General features: G+C 48.4%; 1 protein-coding gene across 8 annotated transcripts in view; it reads right to left on the minus strand.

The window, feature by feature from the left end:
- Positions 1 to 18,175, minus strand: part of CPAMD8 (C3 and PZP like alpha-2-macroglobulin domain containing 8) — a 138,366-nt gene that overhangs the window by 29,141 nt on the left and 91,050 nt on the right. For all 8 annotated transcript variants that reach the window (XR_010125092.1, XM_054465910.2, XM_063658932.1 and 5 more), the window contains 4 exons: positions 9,017 to 9,315; positions 8,084 to 8,309; positions 4,923 to 5,099; positions 1,413 to 1,494 (listed from right to left, as the gene is read on the minus strand). Coding sequence is in view for 7 of the 8 variants with exons in the window: in XM_054465910.2 (XP_054321885.2) it covers positions 1,413 to 1,494; positions 4,923 to 5,099; positions 8,084 to 8,309; positions 9,017 to 9,315 (784 nt within the window). In the remaining variant the exon portion in view is untranslated. The remainder of the gene's footprint in view (positions 1 to 1,412; positions 1,495 to 4,922; positions 5,100 to 8,083; positions 8,310 to 9,016; positions 9,316 to 18,175) is intronic.

Below are 18,175 nucleotides of genomic sequence, written 5' to 3' on the forward strand. Positions count from 1 at the left end.
CGTCTCAAAAAAAAAAAAGGAAATTTGATTTTTCTTGCTCATGCTTAGAGTTTAATCCCCGGAAGATGCTGAGGAGGTGTGTGCACACTGAGTGTCTAGGCCGGGCACGTGGCTCACACCTGTAATCCCAGCACTTTAGGAGGCCGAGGCAGGCGGATCACCTGAGGTCAGCAGTTTGAGACCAGCCTGGGCAACATGGTGAAACCCTGTCTCTACCAAAAATACAAAAATTAGCTGGGCATGGTGGTGTGCGCCTGTAATCCCAGCTACTCAGGAGGCTGAGGCAGGAGAGTTGCTTGAACCCCGGAGACAGAGGTTGCAGTGAGCCAAGATTGCGCCACTGCACTCCAGCCTGGGGAACAGAGTTAGACTCCATCTCAAAAAAAAAAAAAAAAGAATGTCCAATGCGTCACAACTTGCTAATCCTGGCTGGTGGAGGCCTCCTAGGGGCTGCTAGGGCTCAGCCAGCTTTTGGAGAGTGACTCAGTGGCTTTAGCTGTCCCTGGGGTGGGCGGGGCCTCTGCTAGCTAAGGCCTTGTGTTATCAGCTGTCAGCAAGGCAGGGCCCTGGGACTAGAGCTGGGACAGTGTGGATGAGCTCCTGGGGCTGGGGGATGCTGGGTGAGTCGCCAACCTTGGGCCCCTCTGGAGCTAGGTAAGTGATGCGGCCCATGGCAGGAAGTACTCAGCCACATGTCCCCACTCCCTGGGATCCTGGCACTGCAACTGTGCAGTGGACACTCTGTTGGACTAAAGACAGGGCAGTTTCCACACTCACAGCTGCTGTCAGCACTACCAGGGTGGCAGTCTCCAAGAAGGAGTCCGGCGATGGGCACAGAAGTTGGAAAGTGACTCACAGTCTCAGGTGAACCCCATGATGATGCCAAGAACTGCAGTAGCCTGAGGATCCCAGGAAAACAAGACCCAGGTGTGCCCGGCCTCCCAGGGGCCCTCCCTGCCCTGGTCACCTCCCTGCAGTTACCACAGAAACAAGATCCCAGGCTGCTCCTGCAGACAGCACACCCCAGCCTCGAGGCGCTGGTCTGGCCTCTGACCCCTCTGCCCTGCCATCTCCTCCTGCTCCAGTCACCGCTATTCCTGGGTCCTGGGAGCCTGAGGAAGCCCAGGGCATCCAGGGCTCACTCCCAAGGGAGCAGAGAGCAGGGCATGGGGTGCTGCTCACCGTGGTAACAACAGCAAAAAGAGGAACAGTTACGATTACCAGCTCTGCACTGGCCCCAAGCCCCAGCCTCCATCCCTGGAGCTGGGACCACCACAGTCTTTACTTCCTAGCTGTGTTCCCTGTCATCCAGGGATCAGGCGCCAAGTGATCTGGCCACACTGCATTGGATGTGAGGCCGTGGCGTCGGGCGGGGAGCCCCAGAGGCCGTGCCCGGGTCGGTGGAGACTCACCACATGCTCCCCGATGCGTCCCGCTCCCCAAATGCGCTGTAGGAGCCATCCTGGCGCTTGTAGGTCAGCTGGCGCTGGTAGCCTGTGGGGCAAGCAGAGAGGACCCTGTCCTGTTGAGTGGCCTGGCCCTGGCCCAGGCCCACCCCGGGGGACCTACACCACTCTGCCATCCCCCACCCCGGATCTCCAAAGCCACACCACATGTGGGGTCCCTGGAATTGCCTTGAATCACATCTGGAGTCCTTGAAACTGCCATACACCCACATCTGGGGTCCCTGAAACTGCCCCATACCACATGTGGGGTTCTTGAAACTGCTTTATACCACATTTGGAGTCCCTAAAACTGCTCCACACCACATCTGGGCTCACTGAAACTGCCCTGTGTCATATCTGGGGTCCCCGAAACTGCCCCACACCACATCTGGGGTTCTTGAAACTGCCTCATACTACATCTGGAGTCCCTGGAACTGCAGCCCACCACATCTGGGGTCCCTGAAACTGCCCCACATCACATCTAGGGTTCTTGAAACTGTCTCATACCACATCCAGAGTCCCTGGAACTGCTCCACACCACACCTGGGGTCCCTGAAACTGCCCCACACTACATCTGGGGTCCCTGAAACTGCTCCACACCACATCTGGGGTTCTTGAAACTGCCCCACACCCACAGCACATCTGGGGTCCCTGAAACTGCTCCACATCACATCTAGGGTTCTTGAAACTGCCTCATACCACATCTGGAGTCCGTGGAACTGCTCCACACTACATCTGAGGTCCCTGAAACTGCCCCACACCACATCTGGGGTCTCTGAAACTGCTCCACACATCTGGGGTTCTTGAAACTGCCCCACACCACATCTGGGGTGCTTGAACCTGCTCCACACCACATCTGGGGTTCCTGAAACTGCCCCACACCACATCTAGGATCCCTGAAACTGCTCCACACCACATCCAGGGTTCTTGAAACTGCCCTACACCACATCTGGGGTTCTTGAAACTGCCCCACACCGCATCTGGAGTTCCTGAAACTGCTCCACACCACATCTAGGGTCCTTGAAACTACCCTATACCACATTGGGGGTCCCTGAAACTGCTCCACATCACATTGGGGATCCCTGGAACTACCCCACACCACATCTGAGGTCCTTGAAACTGCCCCACACTACATCTAGGGTGGCTGTAACCTCCAACTCATTCATCTTGTTTACTGACATTGCCCCTTTGTGACTACTGGTCACGCACTGGCCTTCAGTCACTCCCAGGAGGTCAGCAAAACCACCATCTTGGGGCAGCGCCCTCTGTCCCCCACAGCCCTCTGTCCCCAGGTGTGGGGGCTGCTCCAACTGCTGGGGCGAGAGCTTGGGAAGCTCAGAGAACTGGAGGTGCCAGGGACAGGGAACCGAGCAGGGAACGAGGGGGTGTGGTGAGAGGCCGGTGGGCCATAGGGGCCTCCAAGGCTGGGCTGGGAATGTGGTTTTCCCGCAAGGCCATAGGGAGCCACGGGTGGCACGTGAGTAGGAGAAGAGTGTGAGGAGACATATAGAGCCAGTGGACCGTAGGGTCTGGACAGAAAGCTGGGGACGGGGGACCCTCCCAGTGTGCGATGATGAGTTTGGACCCAGTGGCAGCGACAGAGGTGGGGAGCCTTCCTGGGGTGAAGGCAGAGCTACTCAGCCAGACACAGGCTGTGAGGGAAAGAAGGACGAATCTGAGGGCACCACGGTGCGTGGCCTGAGCCTCAGGAAGGACAGGGCTGTGTCCACAGAGACAGGACAGGTGACAAAAGAAATTCTGTACTGGGTGGGTCCTCCCAAATTCACATCCACTTGGAACCCAAAAATGGGGCCTTGCTGGAAATAAAGATCTTTACAGATGTTATTAAGGTTAGGATCTCCAGATGAGAGCATCTTGGATTTATTTAGGGTGGGCCCTAAATCCAATGACAGGCGTCCTTGTAAGAGAAAAGAGAGGCCAGGCACCGTGGCTTGCACCTGGAATCCAGAAATTTTGGGAGGCCGAGGTGAGAGGATCACTTGAGGCCGAGAGTTCAAGACCAGCCTGGACAATATAGCGGAACCCCATCTTTACAAAGAATTGGCTGGGCATGGTGGTGCACACCTGTAGTCCCAGCTACTCAGGAGGCTGAAGTGGGAGGCTCACTTGAGCCCAGGAGTTCAAGTCTGCAGTGAGCTATGATCGCACCATTGCACTCCAGCCTGGGTGACAGAGCGAGACCCTGGCTCTTAAAAAAAAAAGAAGAAAAGAAAAGAAAAGAAAGAGAATTAGTCACAGAGGTGACAGCCATGTGACTGTGAAGGCACAGAGCAGGCTGATCAGTCTATAAGCCAAGGAACACCTGGAGCCAGCAGACGCCAGGAGAGAGGCCTGGGACAGTCTCCCTCAGAGCCACCAGAAGGAACCAGCTCTGCGGACACCTTTATTTTTGGTCTCCAGAACTATAAGGAGATGACACATTTCTGTGATTCTAAGCCACTCAGTTTGTGGCATTTTCTTGTGGCAGTTTTAGGAAATGAACACAAGTGGGTTTGGGGGGAAGATGGCGGGGGTTGATTTGGGGTTTGTCGAGTCTGAACTGCGAGTTAGCTGGATGCACACAGGGTCCGGCTGTCCCCTGGAGGTACAGGCTGTTATTCACGAGGAGGGCTCATTCAACTCTGGGTGGTGTTTAAGAACCTGAGCCTGGATGGATCCATCACGGTGTGCCTGGCCCTGGGGCAGCTGGTGTCCACCCACCTCCCAGACCCTCACAAGTGCTAATCTGAGCCTCCAGGACCTGGCCTCAGTGGACTTGGCCTTCCTAGCTGTCCACGATCAGCCTTCAAGATGCCAGACTTTCAGCCTAGAGCAACCCCTGACTGTTTCTTCTTCTTTCTTCTTTTTTATTTTTTACAGTCGGGGTCTCACTCTGTCACCCTGGCTGGAGTGCAGTGGCACAATCACAGTTCACTGCAGCCTCCAACTCCTGGGCTCAAGCGATCCTCCTGCCTCAGCCTCCCAAGCAGCCGGGACTACAGGTGCATGCCACCATGTCTGGCTAATATTTTTTTATTTTTTGTAGAGACCGGGGTCTTGCTTTGTTGCCCAGGCTTGTCTCAAACTCCTAGGCTCAAGTGATCCTCCTGCCTCAGTCTCCCAAAGTATTGGGATTACAGGCATCAGCCACTGTGCCTGGCCTCCTCTTTTATTTTCTAAATGTTATTTTTAATAATGCTGTTATATTATTATTGTTGTAAAAAAAAAAATCCACACTTTAAAAAGATGCTTTTCCTCTCCCTGTATCTGAACAGCACCATCTCATCCTAACAGCCACAGACATCAGGCTCCTGCTGACAGTGACCAGATCGGGGCCACCCTGAATGGCCTCTTTTGCCCACTTCCTCCCCTTTGCTGTGCCTGGTGTGTGGGCCACCTCCAGCGTGGTCTTCTCCACTGAAGGCTGAACCTGCCTCTCTTGCTCCCACCTCAACCCAGGCACTTTTTCCCCAATACCTTGTACTAGGTAGTCGGTGGTCTCTCTCTCCATCTCAGGGCTGAGCTGCTGGGTTTTCTGAAGATACTTCAAGACAAAGACGTTGGGAGCAAAGTGGATCATGTTCTGCTCTCCACAGCCAAAGGGCAGCCGCAGGAGGTTGTTGAGGTGGTTCAGGGTTGGCCCCATGACATCCCCTGGTGGGAAGGAGAAGAGAGTTGAGTTGGGGGCTGTCCCAGTTCAGTAGAGAACAGGGACAGCTTTACCCAGGGATGGGAGACTGTGTGTGTCACCCAGTCAGCCACCCAACTGCCCTTTGGACTGGCACCCTCTGCCTGCTCAGACCAGCTGGTGTCCTGGCTTTGGTGACAATTTTACACACCTCCTTCTGTGTTCTTTAGTTTTAACTCAGGTTTTCTTTCTCTAGCTTTTCATTCTGTTCAATGCTTTTTCCCTCCCTGGCTTTTAAAATAGGTGCATTGAAGGCTATACATTGGCCTCTTAAGTACAACTTTGGTTGCATCCTACAAATATTGGTATGTCTATACAATCATTCTCATTCCATTCTAGTCTTTCTAAAATATTCCTTTTTCTTTTCTTTTTTTTTTTTTTTTTTTTTTTGAGATGGAGTCTCGCTCTGTCGCCCAGGCTGGAGTGCAGTGGTGCGATCTCAGCTCACTGCAAGCTCCGCCTCCCAGGTTCACACCATTCTCCTGCCTCAGCCTCCCAAGTAGCTGGGACTACAGGCACCCACCACCATGCCCAGCTAATTTTTTTGTATTTTTAGTAGAGACGGGATTTCACCATGTTAGCCAGGATGGTCTCGAACTCCTGACCTCAGCTGATCCGCCCTCCTTGGCCTCCCAAAGTGCTGGGATTACAGGCATGAGCCACCACGCCACTGAGCTCCCCCGCCTTTTTTTTTTTTTTTTTTTTTTTGAGATGGAGTCTCACTCCATCACCCAGGCTGGAGTACAGTGGCACAATCTCAGTTCACTGCAACCTCTGCCTCCCAGGTTCAAGCAACTCTCCTGCCTCAGCCTCCTGAGTAGCTGGGACCACAGGCGTGTGCCACCACACCTGACTAATTTTTTATTCTTATTTTTTAGTAGAGACAGGGTTTCATCATGTTGTCCAGGCTGGTCTTGAACTCCTGACCTCAGGTGATCCACCTGCCTCTGCCTCCCAAAGTGCTGGAATAACAGGCATGATCCACTGCACCTGGCCCTAAAATATTCTTTCTAAAATATTCAGATTTTCTCTTTAACCAAGAGCATTTCGATTTTTAAAAAAAAGTTTCTATATGTATGGAGTTGGAGGTGCATTTTTCAAAGTTTTCTCTCTTTAAAAAAAAATTCTGGTTCTCCCATCCCCTTGACATTCCATATTCCTCTTCTTGGCTTCCTTGTCTCAAAGATTGCTGATGGACCCTCCTGGGACCCCCAATGACCCCTGAACACACCTGCTTTCCTTCTTTATTTTATTTTATTTATTTTTAGATGGAATCTCGCTCTGTCACCAGGCTGGACTGCAGTGGCGTGATCTCGGCTCACTGCAACCTCCGTCTCCCAGGTTCAAGTGATTCTCCTGCCTCAGCCTCCCAAGTAGCTGGGATTACAGGCTTGTGCCACCACGCCCAGCTAATTTTTGTATTTTTAGCAAAGATGGGGTTTCACCATGTTGGCCAGGATGGTCTCCATCTCTTGATCTCGTTATCCACCTGCCTCGGCCTCCCAAAGTGCTGGGATTACAAGCGTGAGCCACCGCACCTGGCCCCATCTTTCCTTCTTTAGCCTCTCTGCATGTCTCACTGAGGCTGCCATTGCCCCTACAGCTCTTGTTGCACAAATAGCCTGGCTACTTTCTCATCACCATGCTCTACGCTCCCCAGCTTCTTCTCCACCCGCTGTCACTGAAGGCACTGGCGCACGGATCCCAGCCGTCACCTCCTCTCCATTCCTGCCTCTTTGCTTCTTTTCCTATCTCTTTCAGTTCCGTCTTAGTCACTCAGCCCCACATCCACTCTGACTTGCTCTCGTGCCTCAGGAATTGTAAACTTGAAATTCCTCTGATCTGGCCACAACCACCTACCTGCCTGGGTCCCAGGGCCTCCACCCTCTGATGTCGGAGAGAGCCTTGACACCTTCATTTGGGTCCGTCCATCTCCTTCTGGCCTCTCACCCTCTCCTCCCAGGCTCAGGCCCATCCCAGACTCTCACCACCCTTCTGCCCGACTCCTAGCACTGGATCAATCACAGTCCCCACTTTCCCCTCCAGCACCTGGGCTACTAGAGGCATCCTGATATGGTTTGGCTGTGTCCCCAACCAAATCTTGTCTTGAATGGTAGCTCCCATAATTCCCACATGTTGTGGGAAGGACTCGGTGGGAGATAATTGAATTATGGGGGCAGTTTCCCCATACTGTTCTCGCGGTAGTGAATAAGGCTCACGAGATCTGATGGTTTTATAAGGGGAAACCCCTTTCACTTGGCTCATTCTCTCATCCTCACTCTGGCCATGTAAGATGTGCCTTTCACCTTCTGCCATGATCGTGAGGCCTTCCCAGCCACGTGAAACTGTGAGTCAATTAAACCTCTTTTTTCTTCATAAATTACCCAGTCTTGGGTATGTCTTTATCAGCAGCATGAAAACAGACTAATACACATCCCAACCCTACAGACCCCCTAAAGCTGCTTCCAGTGTCCCTAGTCAGAGCCTCTCACCCCTACTCAGCAACTGCTCCAGACGCCTGCCCCATCACCAAGACTCCCAAGGCCTCCATCCTGCACCACATATCTGGCTGACTTATTCAGGCATTTGTGTTTTCTTGGATCTTGTCCTTGGCCCACTGCCCTCACAGGGTTCACTGCAGGTTCTTAGGGGTCACCCCACCCTGACCTCTGCATAAGGCTTAGACTTGGGGGGCTCTGGATCTGCCATCTCACCTGGACTAGGAGTCCCTCAACGGTGGGGTTGGGGTCAGCTCTTGGGCTGCCTCAATACCCAGCACATGGATGGGCATAGAGAAGGCACTGGAAGCTGCCTGTCAGGTGAGTGGGTGTATGGGTGGACACCCCAAGACACAGGTCCCCATCAAAGCCCAGCTTGAGACTAAGCCTGGAGTCTCAACCTCGGTTCTTGCCCCCTGACCTCTCCAAGCCAGGCTGTGGGACAGACGCACCAATGATGGAGGCGGTGGCCCGCTCAGACCCAGGGATGGCGCCGTGTGGGACCCCCAAGGTGAAGGCCTCGCTGTAGCTCTCGTCCACCTCCATCTTCCTCCAGATTCGGAATTCACCCATGGAGCCCCAGCCGGTGGAAAAGCCAATGAACTGGACCTCTGGTGGCCTCGGGAGGGTCCAGGCCACAATGACAGACTCATTGGACGGCTCTGGACCATGGCCAACCTGGAAAAAGAAACCAAGGCTGCTGGACGCTGGCAGGAAGCAGGCAGTAGGCACTCAGGTGGCAGTGATACCAGCTTTGTGGCCAGGGTCAGAGGCCTCAGCCATGCTCACAGCGCAAGGAAGGGTCTTCGGGGAGTCAGAGGTGAGAGAAACCAGGTTACCCCATCCATTAAACAGCTGACAGAAACATAAGGCATGGCACCGGCAGGTTCCAAAGTCACTGGGCTCCTTGGAACCTCTGGACCTTTGCACATGCTACTGCTCTGCCTGGAGAACATACTCTGCTCCCATTTTGCCTAGCGAACTCCTATTCATACTTCAAAACCTACTTTGGTTTTATGTTCTTCCTCTAGGAAGCAGTATTAGTTTCCTGTGTTGGGAAGCTGTGTTAGCTTCTATATTCTCTTTTCCTTGGCCCAGAAAACACCCCCAACTCCCATTTCACTTGCTCATGTCCATTCTTCTTTTCTCCCCTACCTCCTCTCTCTGCTCCCTGATCCCTGGGTGCTTCCTCTGCCACAGCTCTTGCTACATGTTTTTTTTTTTTTTTTGGTATGCGACTCTAGACTAAGAACAACTTGAGGTGGTGCCCCATGTTTCCCTTGCTCCTCCCGACCCCGGATCTGAGCCTGGCACCAAACAGGAAGCAGCTAATATTGGAGGAACATGAGGTTTCTCCACAAGCCCCAGGCAGTTCTGCTGTATACCTGGATAAGGCCACCACGCCAGCTGATCCAGAATGTTCTGAATTCATCCCAGGAGAGGATCTTGGCCGTGTGTGCACTGGCCACGGGCTCTCCCATCTTGCTGGTGGAGATCCACGACCTGGTGTTCTGATGCCCCCCCAGGACGATCTCAATCATGCCTGCTGTGTCCTGGGGCCCAGAAGACAAGGCCACACGGGCATCATTGTGAGCTCGCACGGCCACATCAAAGCGGGTGAGGCGCAGTGGCCGCTGCACATACTGGAACTCATACTTGTTGGGGGTGGAGATGTGGACTCTCTCTGGATGGAGGAAAGGAGATGGGGAGTTGAGAGGGCACCTGGAGGCATCCCACTTTCCCTGATGGTACCTGGAGGTGAGCACCAGGACCAGAAGGAGTGGGACTCACTGTGACTCGGCACACATGGTGGAACAGTGTTGGCCTAACAATGGCACTGGCAATGGCACACAAAAGATAAAATGGGACTCGGCAGAGTGGCTGACACCTGTAATCCCAGCAGTTTAGGAGGCTGAGGCAGGAAGACTGCTTGAGGCCAGGAGTTCAACACCAGCCTGGGCAACATAGCAAGACTCTTATCTCTATAAAAATGTTTTTAAATTAACAGTGGCATGCATCTGTTGCCCCAGCTACTTGGGAGGCCAAGGCAGGAGGATCGCTTGAGCCCAGGAGTTCAAGGCTGCAGCGAGCCATGATTGCACCATTGCATTCCAGCCTGGGTGACTCTCTCTCTAAAAAACAAGCAAGACTCTCTTTCTAAAAAAACAAAAAGATAAGATGCTCAGGGATAAATCTGACCAAAGATGAGCAAGGTGCTGAAAATTGCAAAAGGCTGAAGAGAGAAACAAAAGAAAACCCAAATCAACAAAAGCTAGACCATGTTCATGGACTATCATGAACATGTGAGTTCTTCCCCAGATGGTTCTACAGATTCAAAGCAATCCCAATCAAAATCCCAGGAGGCTCTTTTGGAGAAATTGCTAAATGGATTCCAAAATTTATACAGACATGCAAAGGACCTAGGAGAGCTCAACTTTGGTAAAGAACCCAGCACTTTGGGAGGCTGAGGCAGGTGGACCACCTGAGATCAGGAGTTTGAGACCAGCTTGACCCACATGGTGAAACTCCGTCTCTACTAAAAAGACAAAAATTAGTCGGGCATGGTGGTAGGTGCCTGTAATCCCAGCTACTCAGGAGGCTGAGGCAGGAGAATCACCAGGAAGTGGAGGTTGCAGTGAGCTGAGATTGTGCCACTGCACTCTGGCATCGGCGACAAGAGTGAAACTCCATCTCAAAAAAAAAAATAAAGAACACAACTGGAAAACTCACACTTTCTGACACTGAGACTTACCATAGTGACAGGAATCACCACAATGTGATATGAGTATCAGGAAACATAAATGCATCAATTATTATGTGGGGAGAGGGGCTTCTTAGAGGCATCTGGTACTTGCCTCCTTGACAAAGAACAAAAATAACAAGTAGATCATCACACTTTGACTAATCCATCTAAGAACACTGGAATTCAACAGAGAAGTGACAAGAAACACCTAAAGTGAAGAAGGAAATGGAAATAACGCACGGTGCTTGGTGGGAATCGGCTGGGAGCCTGGAGTAGCTCCCCAGTGCGAGGAAAGGGTAAGTGAGTGAACCCCAGTGGTCCTCATTCCCACTGTGGACTCTAGCAGCTCTAGCCATGGGAGAGCCCCTAGATCCTCGTGGGCCGCAGACTAGCCTAGGGAGATACCCAGAGATTGTGCAAAGATACTGTTCCAGAGAGGGGGCTAAGGCTGGGTCTCACACACCCTTGAGCTCTAAGCAGCTACAGCAGGGCACCGTATCGAGATCCCAGCCACTGCCAGGCTGCATTCTCCCTGGGGGCCAAACAGCTCCTGCATCTTCATATCTCTGGAGCCCCACTTACATTCCCTGCTCACAGCCACCACCAAGGCTGGCTGCTGCCACCAGGACTGAAGCCCAAGCCATTGGCAATGACCTCACTGCCCCCAGCAGTGAAGCTGCCGCACACTTTCATGTGCCCCGAGGGCTAACTCCCCAACCTGCAGCAACTGCCACTATGGGATGCTGCAGCCAGGGGCCAAAGCATGAGCAAAGCTCATGCTCCCCAGCCACCTGCATATGGCTGCCGTCACTGGAAGCAACTGCACCCTCCCCAGTAGCAAGGCTGAACCCAAGCATTCCACCAGAACCCTGAGAATCACCCCACCCCTGCCTACCATAGCCAGCAACTGCACACACCACCAGGGAGCCTGACATAGGTTGGCCCAGCCCAGCTCTGTCCCCGCAAGTGCCTGAGGGTGCCATCCAAGGGCCTTGAGACTGCCCAGCCTAGTTCACCACAGCAGGCACCTGAGCGCTCCTCCTAGGCACCTAAGGTCAGGCTCACCCAACCTAATGTGTGCCACTATCACCACAGCTGGCACACACCTCCCCTATGCCACCTGTGGGCAAGGAGGTTGGCCTACCCAGCCTGTCACAGCCACCACCAACACCAGAGCAGACCGCTTGGGAGCCGGAGGGTCATCCCACCACTGCTACCGCCGGTGCCCGTGCGATGCCCACTGCCCAGGGGCTCAAGAACCTATCCATCTTCCTGGCCCACCGCTGCCACTACTGGCATTCAAGCAAGCTTCCTGGAAGTCCAAAAGTTGGCCCACCTGGATCCACTAACACTGGTACCAGTGTAGAATGCCCTGGTGCTCAAGGAAGCCATGCTTTGCCCACTGCTGCCAACACTGGGACCTGAGGACAGGTCCATCTGGCTTCCCCATCCCCAGCAAAACTTCATCACAGCCTCCACTAATAACTGCACCCTAAGCCACTGAGGAAATCACAGACACCACTGATGCTGTTTATAGCTAAAGAAATCATATGGAGACTACACTACTATACACTTTCAGAATCAACCTAAACGCTGTACCCAACCAACACCACAGACACATCTTCAGGAAAAAGTCTTCCTCTGTGAAAGCAAATTCAAAAGATTGGAAGAAGTGACTGTTACACCAAACACCAAACGTATAGACATCACTGTGAGAACACAAGAAACATGAAAAAGCAAGGAAATGTGACATCACCAAAGAAACACAACAATTCTTGAGCAACAGATTCCAGTTAAAAAAAAAAAAAAGTATGTAATCTTGGAAAAATAATTCAAAATAATGGCATTAGCTGAGTGTGGTGGCTCACACCTCTAATTCCAATACTTTGAGGGTCAAGGCAGGTGAATCGCTTGAGGCCAGGCATTCAAGACCGGCCTGGGCAACATGGCGAAACCCCATCTCTAACAAAAATGCAAAAAATTAGCCAGACGTGGTGGCATGTGCCTGTCGTCCTAGCTTCCTGGGGGGCCGAGGTGGAAGGATCACCTGGGCCCAAGAGGTCAAGGCTGCAGTGAGCCATAATTGTGCCACTGCACTCCAGCCTGGGCAACAGAGTGAGATCCTGTCTCAAGAAATAATAATGGTAATGATATAAAAGAAGCTCAGTGAGACAAAAGAGAATACATAAGAACCATACAAAGAAGTCAGAAAAACAATTCAAAAAGGAACCAAACAAATTCTGAAACTGAAGAATTCATTAAATGAATTCATTAAATGAAATACAAAATACAATAGGAAGCTTCAATAATAAACTAGATGAAGTAGAAGAAAGAATTTCAGAACTTGAAGACAGATCTTTTAAAATAACCCAATCAGACAAAAATAAAGACAAAAGAAAGAACAAAGCCAACATGACAAATGGGACACTATAAAGTAACCAAATACTCAAAATTTTGGTGTCCCAGAAAGTGAAGAAAAAACAAAAAGGGTAGAAAACCTATTTAACAAAATAATAGCTGAAAACATCCCAAGTCTAACAAGAGATTTAGGCATCCAGATACAGGAAGCTCAGACACCTCCAAATGGGTGTAATTCAAAAAGGTCTTCTCCACAGCACATTATGGTCAAACTGTCAAAAGACAAAAATATCATTTTTTTCTTTTACTTTTTCTTTTCCCTTTTTTCCAGTGTGGTTGGACAAAAAGATAGTTTTAAAGACAGCAAGAAAGGGCTTGGCACAGTGGCTCACACCTGTAATCCCAACACTTTGGGAGGCTGAGGCAGGAAGATCACTTGAGGCTAGGAGTTCAAGACCAGCTTGGGCAACATAATCTTTTCAATAAATGGTGCTGGAACAGTTGGCTATCCAAATGCAGAAACATAAACTTTGATGCATACCTTGCATGGTAATCCAAAATTAACTCAAAATGAATCATGGCCACTTTGTAAGTGTAAAACTTAAAACTACAAAATTTTGAGGAAAAAAACAGGGTTTAGCAAAGATTTCTTAAATATAGCAAATGCATTAATGAATAAAAAGAAAAAATAATAAATTGCACTTAATTAATATAAAAAAACTTCTGCTTCTCAAAAGATATAATTAAGAGAATGAATGAAAAGATAAGCCACGGTCTGGGAGAAATATTTTTGCAAAGCATTTATCTGATAAAGAACTTGTATCCAGAATATATTTTCAAATCTCAAAATGCAATAAAAAAGGTACAACTCAATTTTGAACAGGTTAAAAGATTGGAACAGACATTTTTCCAAAAAAAAAAAAAGACATACTCATAGCAAACAGGCGAATGAAAATATGCTTAACATCATTAGTCATGATGGAAATGCAAGCTGAAACCACAGGGAGATGTCACTGGGTATCTATTAGAATGGCTAAAATTAAAAAGACTAACAATACTAAGTGTGGGTGAGGATGGGGAGGAAATGGAACTCTCACATACTGCAGGTGGGAATACAAAATGGCCTGAGCACTTTAGAAAACAGGTTGGCAGTTTCTTAAAAAGTTAAACATACACGAACCATATGATTCTGTTCTTTCATTCCTAGCTATTGACCCAAGAGAAAGGAAAGCATGTTACCCAGAAAAGACACAAATGATAATAGTAGCTTTATCTGAGATACTCCCAAACTCGAAACAGCTTGAAAGTTCATCAACAGATGAATGGATGAATACATTGTGATATATCCATTCAATGGAATCCTACTCAGCCTTAAAATGATTGAATTATTGACACATGCACCATGGATGAATCTCAAAATTATTATCCTGAAAGAAACCAGACAAAAAGAATACATACTACATGATTCCATTTATATAAAATTCTAGAAAGTACAAACTAATCTACAGAGACAGAAAGCAGCTCAGTGGTCCCTAGTGATGGAGTAAACAGGGGTGAAGGTGAAGGAAATGTTTGTTATCTTAGTTGTGACAATGGTTTCACAGACGTACATACATGTTAAAACTCACCAAATTGTACATTGAAATGTGTGCAATTTATTGTATGTAAATTATGCCTTAATAAACATATTTAAAATGTTATTGGCTTTACTATTCATATAAATATGTTCATAAAAGTGTTAATTACAATATTAAAAAGTAGAAGTACTATAAGAAAGTCCATTAATATGTTCCAAAATGTTCCACAACATGTTCTAAAATGCTCCATAATGGTTAAATTATGGAATAGTTATTATGAAACATTCTGAGGCTGTCTTGAAATGCTGTTCATAAAGACCTAATAACCAGAAAAAGTGCTCAGAATGTGTTAAGTGAAAAATGCAGCATATATAATTATATAGTGCATGAAGTAACAACTATGTTAAAACCAACAATAATCAACCCTATGAAAGCAAATACAACAAAATGTCAAAGGAAGTCTTCTTTGGGTGTGAACCAGAGGAGATGCTTTTCCTTCTACCTTCCCAAATTTCTGCAATACACATGTATTGCTTCTCACTTTACAATGTTTTAATTGTGGTAAAATATATATAATATAAAATTTATCATCTTAACCATTTTTCAGGGTAGAGTTCAATGGCATTAAGTACTCTCACAGTGTTGTGCAACCACCACCACCATCACCCATTTCAAGAACTCTTTTCATCTTGTAAAACTGTAACTTTGCACCCATTACATTAAACACTCGCTCCCTATTCCCTCCTCTCCCCAGCCTCTTGCAAACACCATTCTACTTTCTTTCTCTATGATTTTGACTACTCTAAGTGCCTCATATAAGTGGAATCATATGGTATTTGTACATATGTATTGCTTTCAAAAATGTTTTTAACTTAAAGTTTTGCTAAGATAATCACATGCAATTGTTATAAATAATTCAGAGAGCTCTCTGTACCCATTTCTCCACCTCCCCATGGTAACATCTGGCAAAATCACAATCAGGAATATTGACATTGATACAATCCATCAATCTTATTCAGCTTTCTCTAATTCTATTTGTACTTTGTATGTGCGTGCCATGTAATTTTATCACATACGTAGGTACACGAATCCACCACCACAGTCAAGGTACTAAACATTCCCAACACCACAGAGATTCTCACCATTGCCCATTTATAACCATATCCATCCCCTACTTCCTCCTCCCTCTCCCTAACCCCTGGCAACCACTAATATGACCTCCATTTATAAAATTTTGTCATTTCAAAAATATAAATGGAATAATTCATGTATCTTTTGGGATTTTCTTCCCACTCAATTCCCTTCATTCAAGATTCATCCAAGTTGTTTTATGTATCAATAGTTTGTCCTTGTTATTAATGAGTAGTATTCCAAGGCTTGAATGCACAGCTTGTTAAGTCATTCACCTGCTGAAGGACATCCGGGCTGTTTCCAGTTTGGGGCTACTACAAATAAAGCTAATATGAACATCTGTGTACAAGTTTTTGTGTGAACATAAGTCTTTGTTTCTCTGAGATCAATACTCAGGAGTACAACTGCTGAGTGGTGGGGTAGTTGCATGCTCAGTTTTTTAAGAAACCACCAAACTGTTTTTAAAAACTACCAAAGGTGGCTGTACCATTTTACATTTCCACCAGCAATGTTTGGGTGGTCCACTTTCTCCACATCTTTGCCATCATTTAGTGTTCACTATTTTTTTTTTTTTTTTTTGAGATAGCATCTCACTCTGTCGCCTAGGCTGGAGTGTGGTGGTGCCATCACAGTTCACCGCCACCTCAGCCTCTCAGGGTCAAGCAATCCTCCCACCTCAGCCTCCCGAGTAGCTAGGACTACAGGCACAAGCCACCATGCCCAGCTAATATTTTATATTTTGTAGAGACAGGGTCTCATCATGTTGCCCAGGCTGGTCGTGAACTTCTGGACTCAAGCTCTCCACCCACCTTGGCCTCTCAAAGTGCTGGGATTACAGGCATGAGCCACTGTGCCCAGCTCTATTTTTAATCTTAGCCATTCTTATAGGTGGTGTGTAGGCGTATGTCATTATGCTGTAATTTGCATTTCCCTAATGATAAATGATGTTGAACATCTTTTTATGTGCAATTTGCCATCTGTATGTCTCCTCAGGTGAAATGTATGGTTATTTCTTTTGCCCACTTTTTTGTTTGTTTGTTGTTGTTGTTGAGATGGAGTGTCATTCTGTCACCCAGGCTGGAGTGCAGTGGCGCAATCTCAGCTCACTGCAACCTCTGCCTCCCAGGTTCAAGCTGTTCTCATGCCTCAGCCTCCCAAGTAGCTGGGACCACAGGCACCTGCCACCATGCCTGGCTAATTTTTTTTTTTTTTTTTTGTATCTTTTGTAGAGATGGAGTTTCACCATGCTGGCCAGGCTGGTCTCGAACTCTTGACCTCAAGTGATCCACCTGCCTCAGCCTCCCAAAGTGCTGGGATTACAGGTGTAAGCCACCACAGTCGGCCTTGCCCACTTTTAATTAGATGGTTTGTTTTATTCACTACTGAATTGGAGACTTCTTTATATATTCTAAAAACTAGTAATTTGATAAGGTTTGCAAATGTGTTTTCTCCCAGTCTGTAGACTATAGTTCCTCCCTTAACAGGGTTTATTGTGGAGAAAAAAACTTTTAAAGTTTGATGAGGTTTATTTATTAATGTTTCCTTTTATAGATTGTACTTTTCAAGTCTAAAAACTATATGCTTGGCTCTAGGTAGCAGATCTTTTTTTCCCTCTTTTCTTTCTCCTTCCTTCCTTTTTTTCCTTCCTTTCCTTCCCTTCCTCTTTCCTTTCTCCCTTCCTGCCTTCCTTCCTTCCTTCCTTCCTTCCTCCTTCCTTCCTTTCTTCCTTCCCTCCCTCCGTCCCTCCCTCCCTTCCTTACTTCATTTTTTTGAGACAGCTTTTCTCTCTGTCAACTAGGCTGGAGTGTAGTGGTACAATAAAGGCTCACTGCAACCTCCACCTCCTGGGCTCAAGCAATCCTCCCACCTCCACCTCCCAAGTAGCTGGGACTACAGGCGTGCACCACCACATCTGGCTAAGTTTTTGTTTGTTTAATTTTTTGTAGAGATGGGATTTCACCATGTTGCCCAGGCTGTCCTACGCTTTTTTCTAAAAGCACTATGGTTTTACATGTAAGTCCATGATCCATTTTGGGTTCATTCTTGTGTAAGGTGTGATCTTTAGGTCCAGCCTCATGTGTTGTTGTTGTTTTGAGACAGAGTCTCACTCTGTCACCCAGGCCGGAGTGCTGTGATGCAATCTCGGCTCACTGCAACCTCCACCTCTTGGGTTCAAGAGATTTTCCTGCCTCAACCTCCCAAGTAGCTGGGATTACAGGCACACACAACCACACCTGGCTAACTACTTTTTTTTTTTTTTTGAGTTGGAGTCTCGCTCTGTCACCCAGGCTGGAGGGCAATGGCGTGATCTCGGCTCACTGCAACCTCTGCCTCCCGGGTTCAAGTGATTCTCCTGCCTCAGCCTCCTGAGCAGCTGGGATTACAGGTGCGCACCACCAGGCCCAGCTAATTTTTTGTATTTTTAGTAGAGACGGGGTTTCACCATGTTGGTCAGGCTTGGTCTCGAACTCCTGACCTTGTGATCCACCCGCCTCGGCCTCCCAAAGTGCTGGGGTTACAGGCGTGAGCCACCACGCCCGGCCAACTTTGTACTTTTAGTATTGATAAGTTTCACCATGTTGGCCAGGCTGGTCTCAAACTCCTGACTTCAAATGATCCACCTTGCTCAGGCTCTCAAAGTGCTGGGATTATAGGCGTGAGCCACGGTGCCCGGCCAGCCTAACCTTCTTGCTTGGTGCCTGCAGTGCACATTCCTGTGTATTCATTCCCTGCGT

This window comes from Pongo pygmaeus, chromosome 20 (genome assembly GCF_028885625.2).
Source record: "Pongo pygmaeus isolate AG05252 chromosome 20, NHGRI_mPonPyg2-v2.0_pri, whole genome shotgun sequence".
NCBI lineage: Eukaryota > Metazoa > Chordata > Mammalia > Primates > Hominidae > Pongo > Pongo pygmaeus.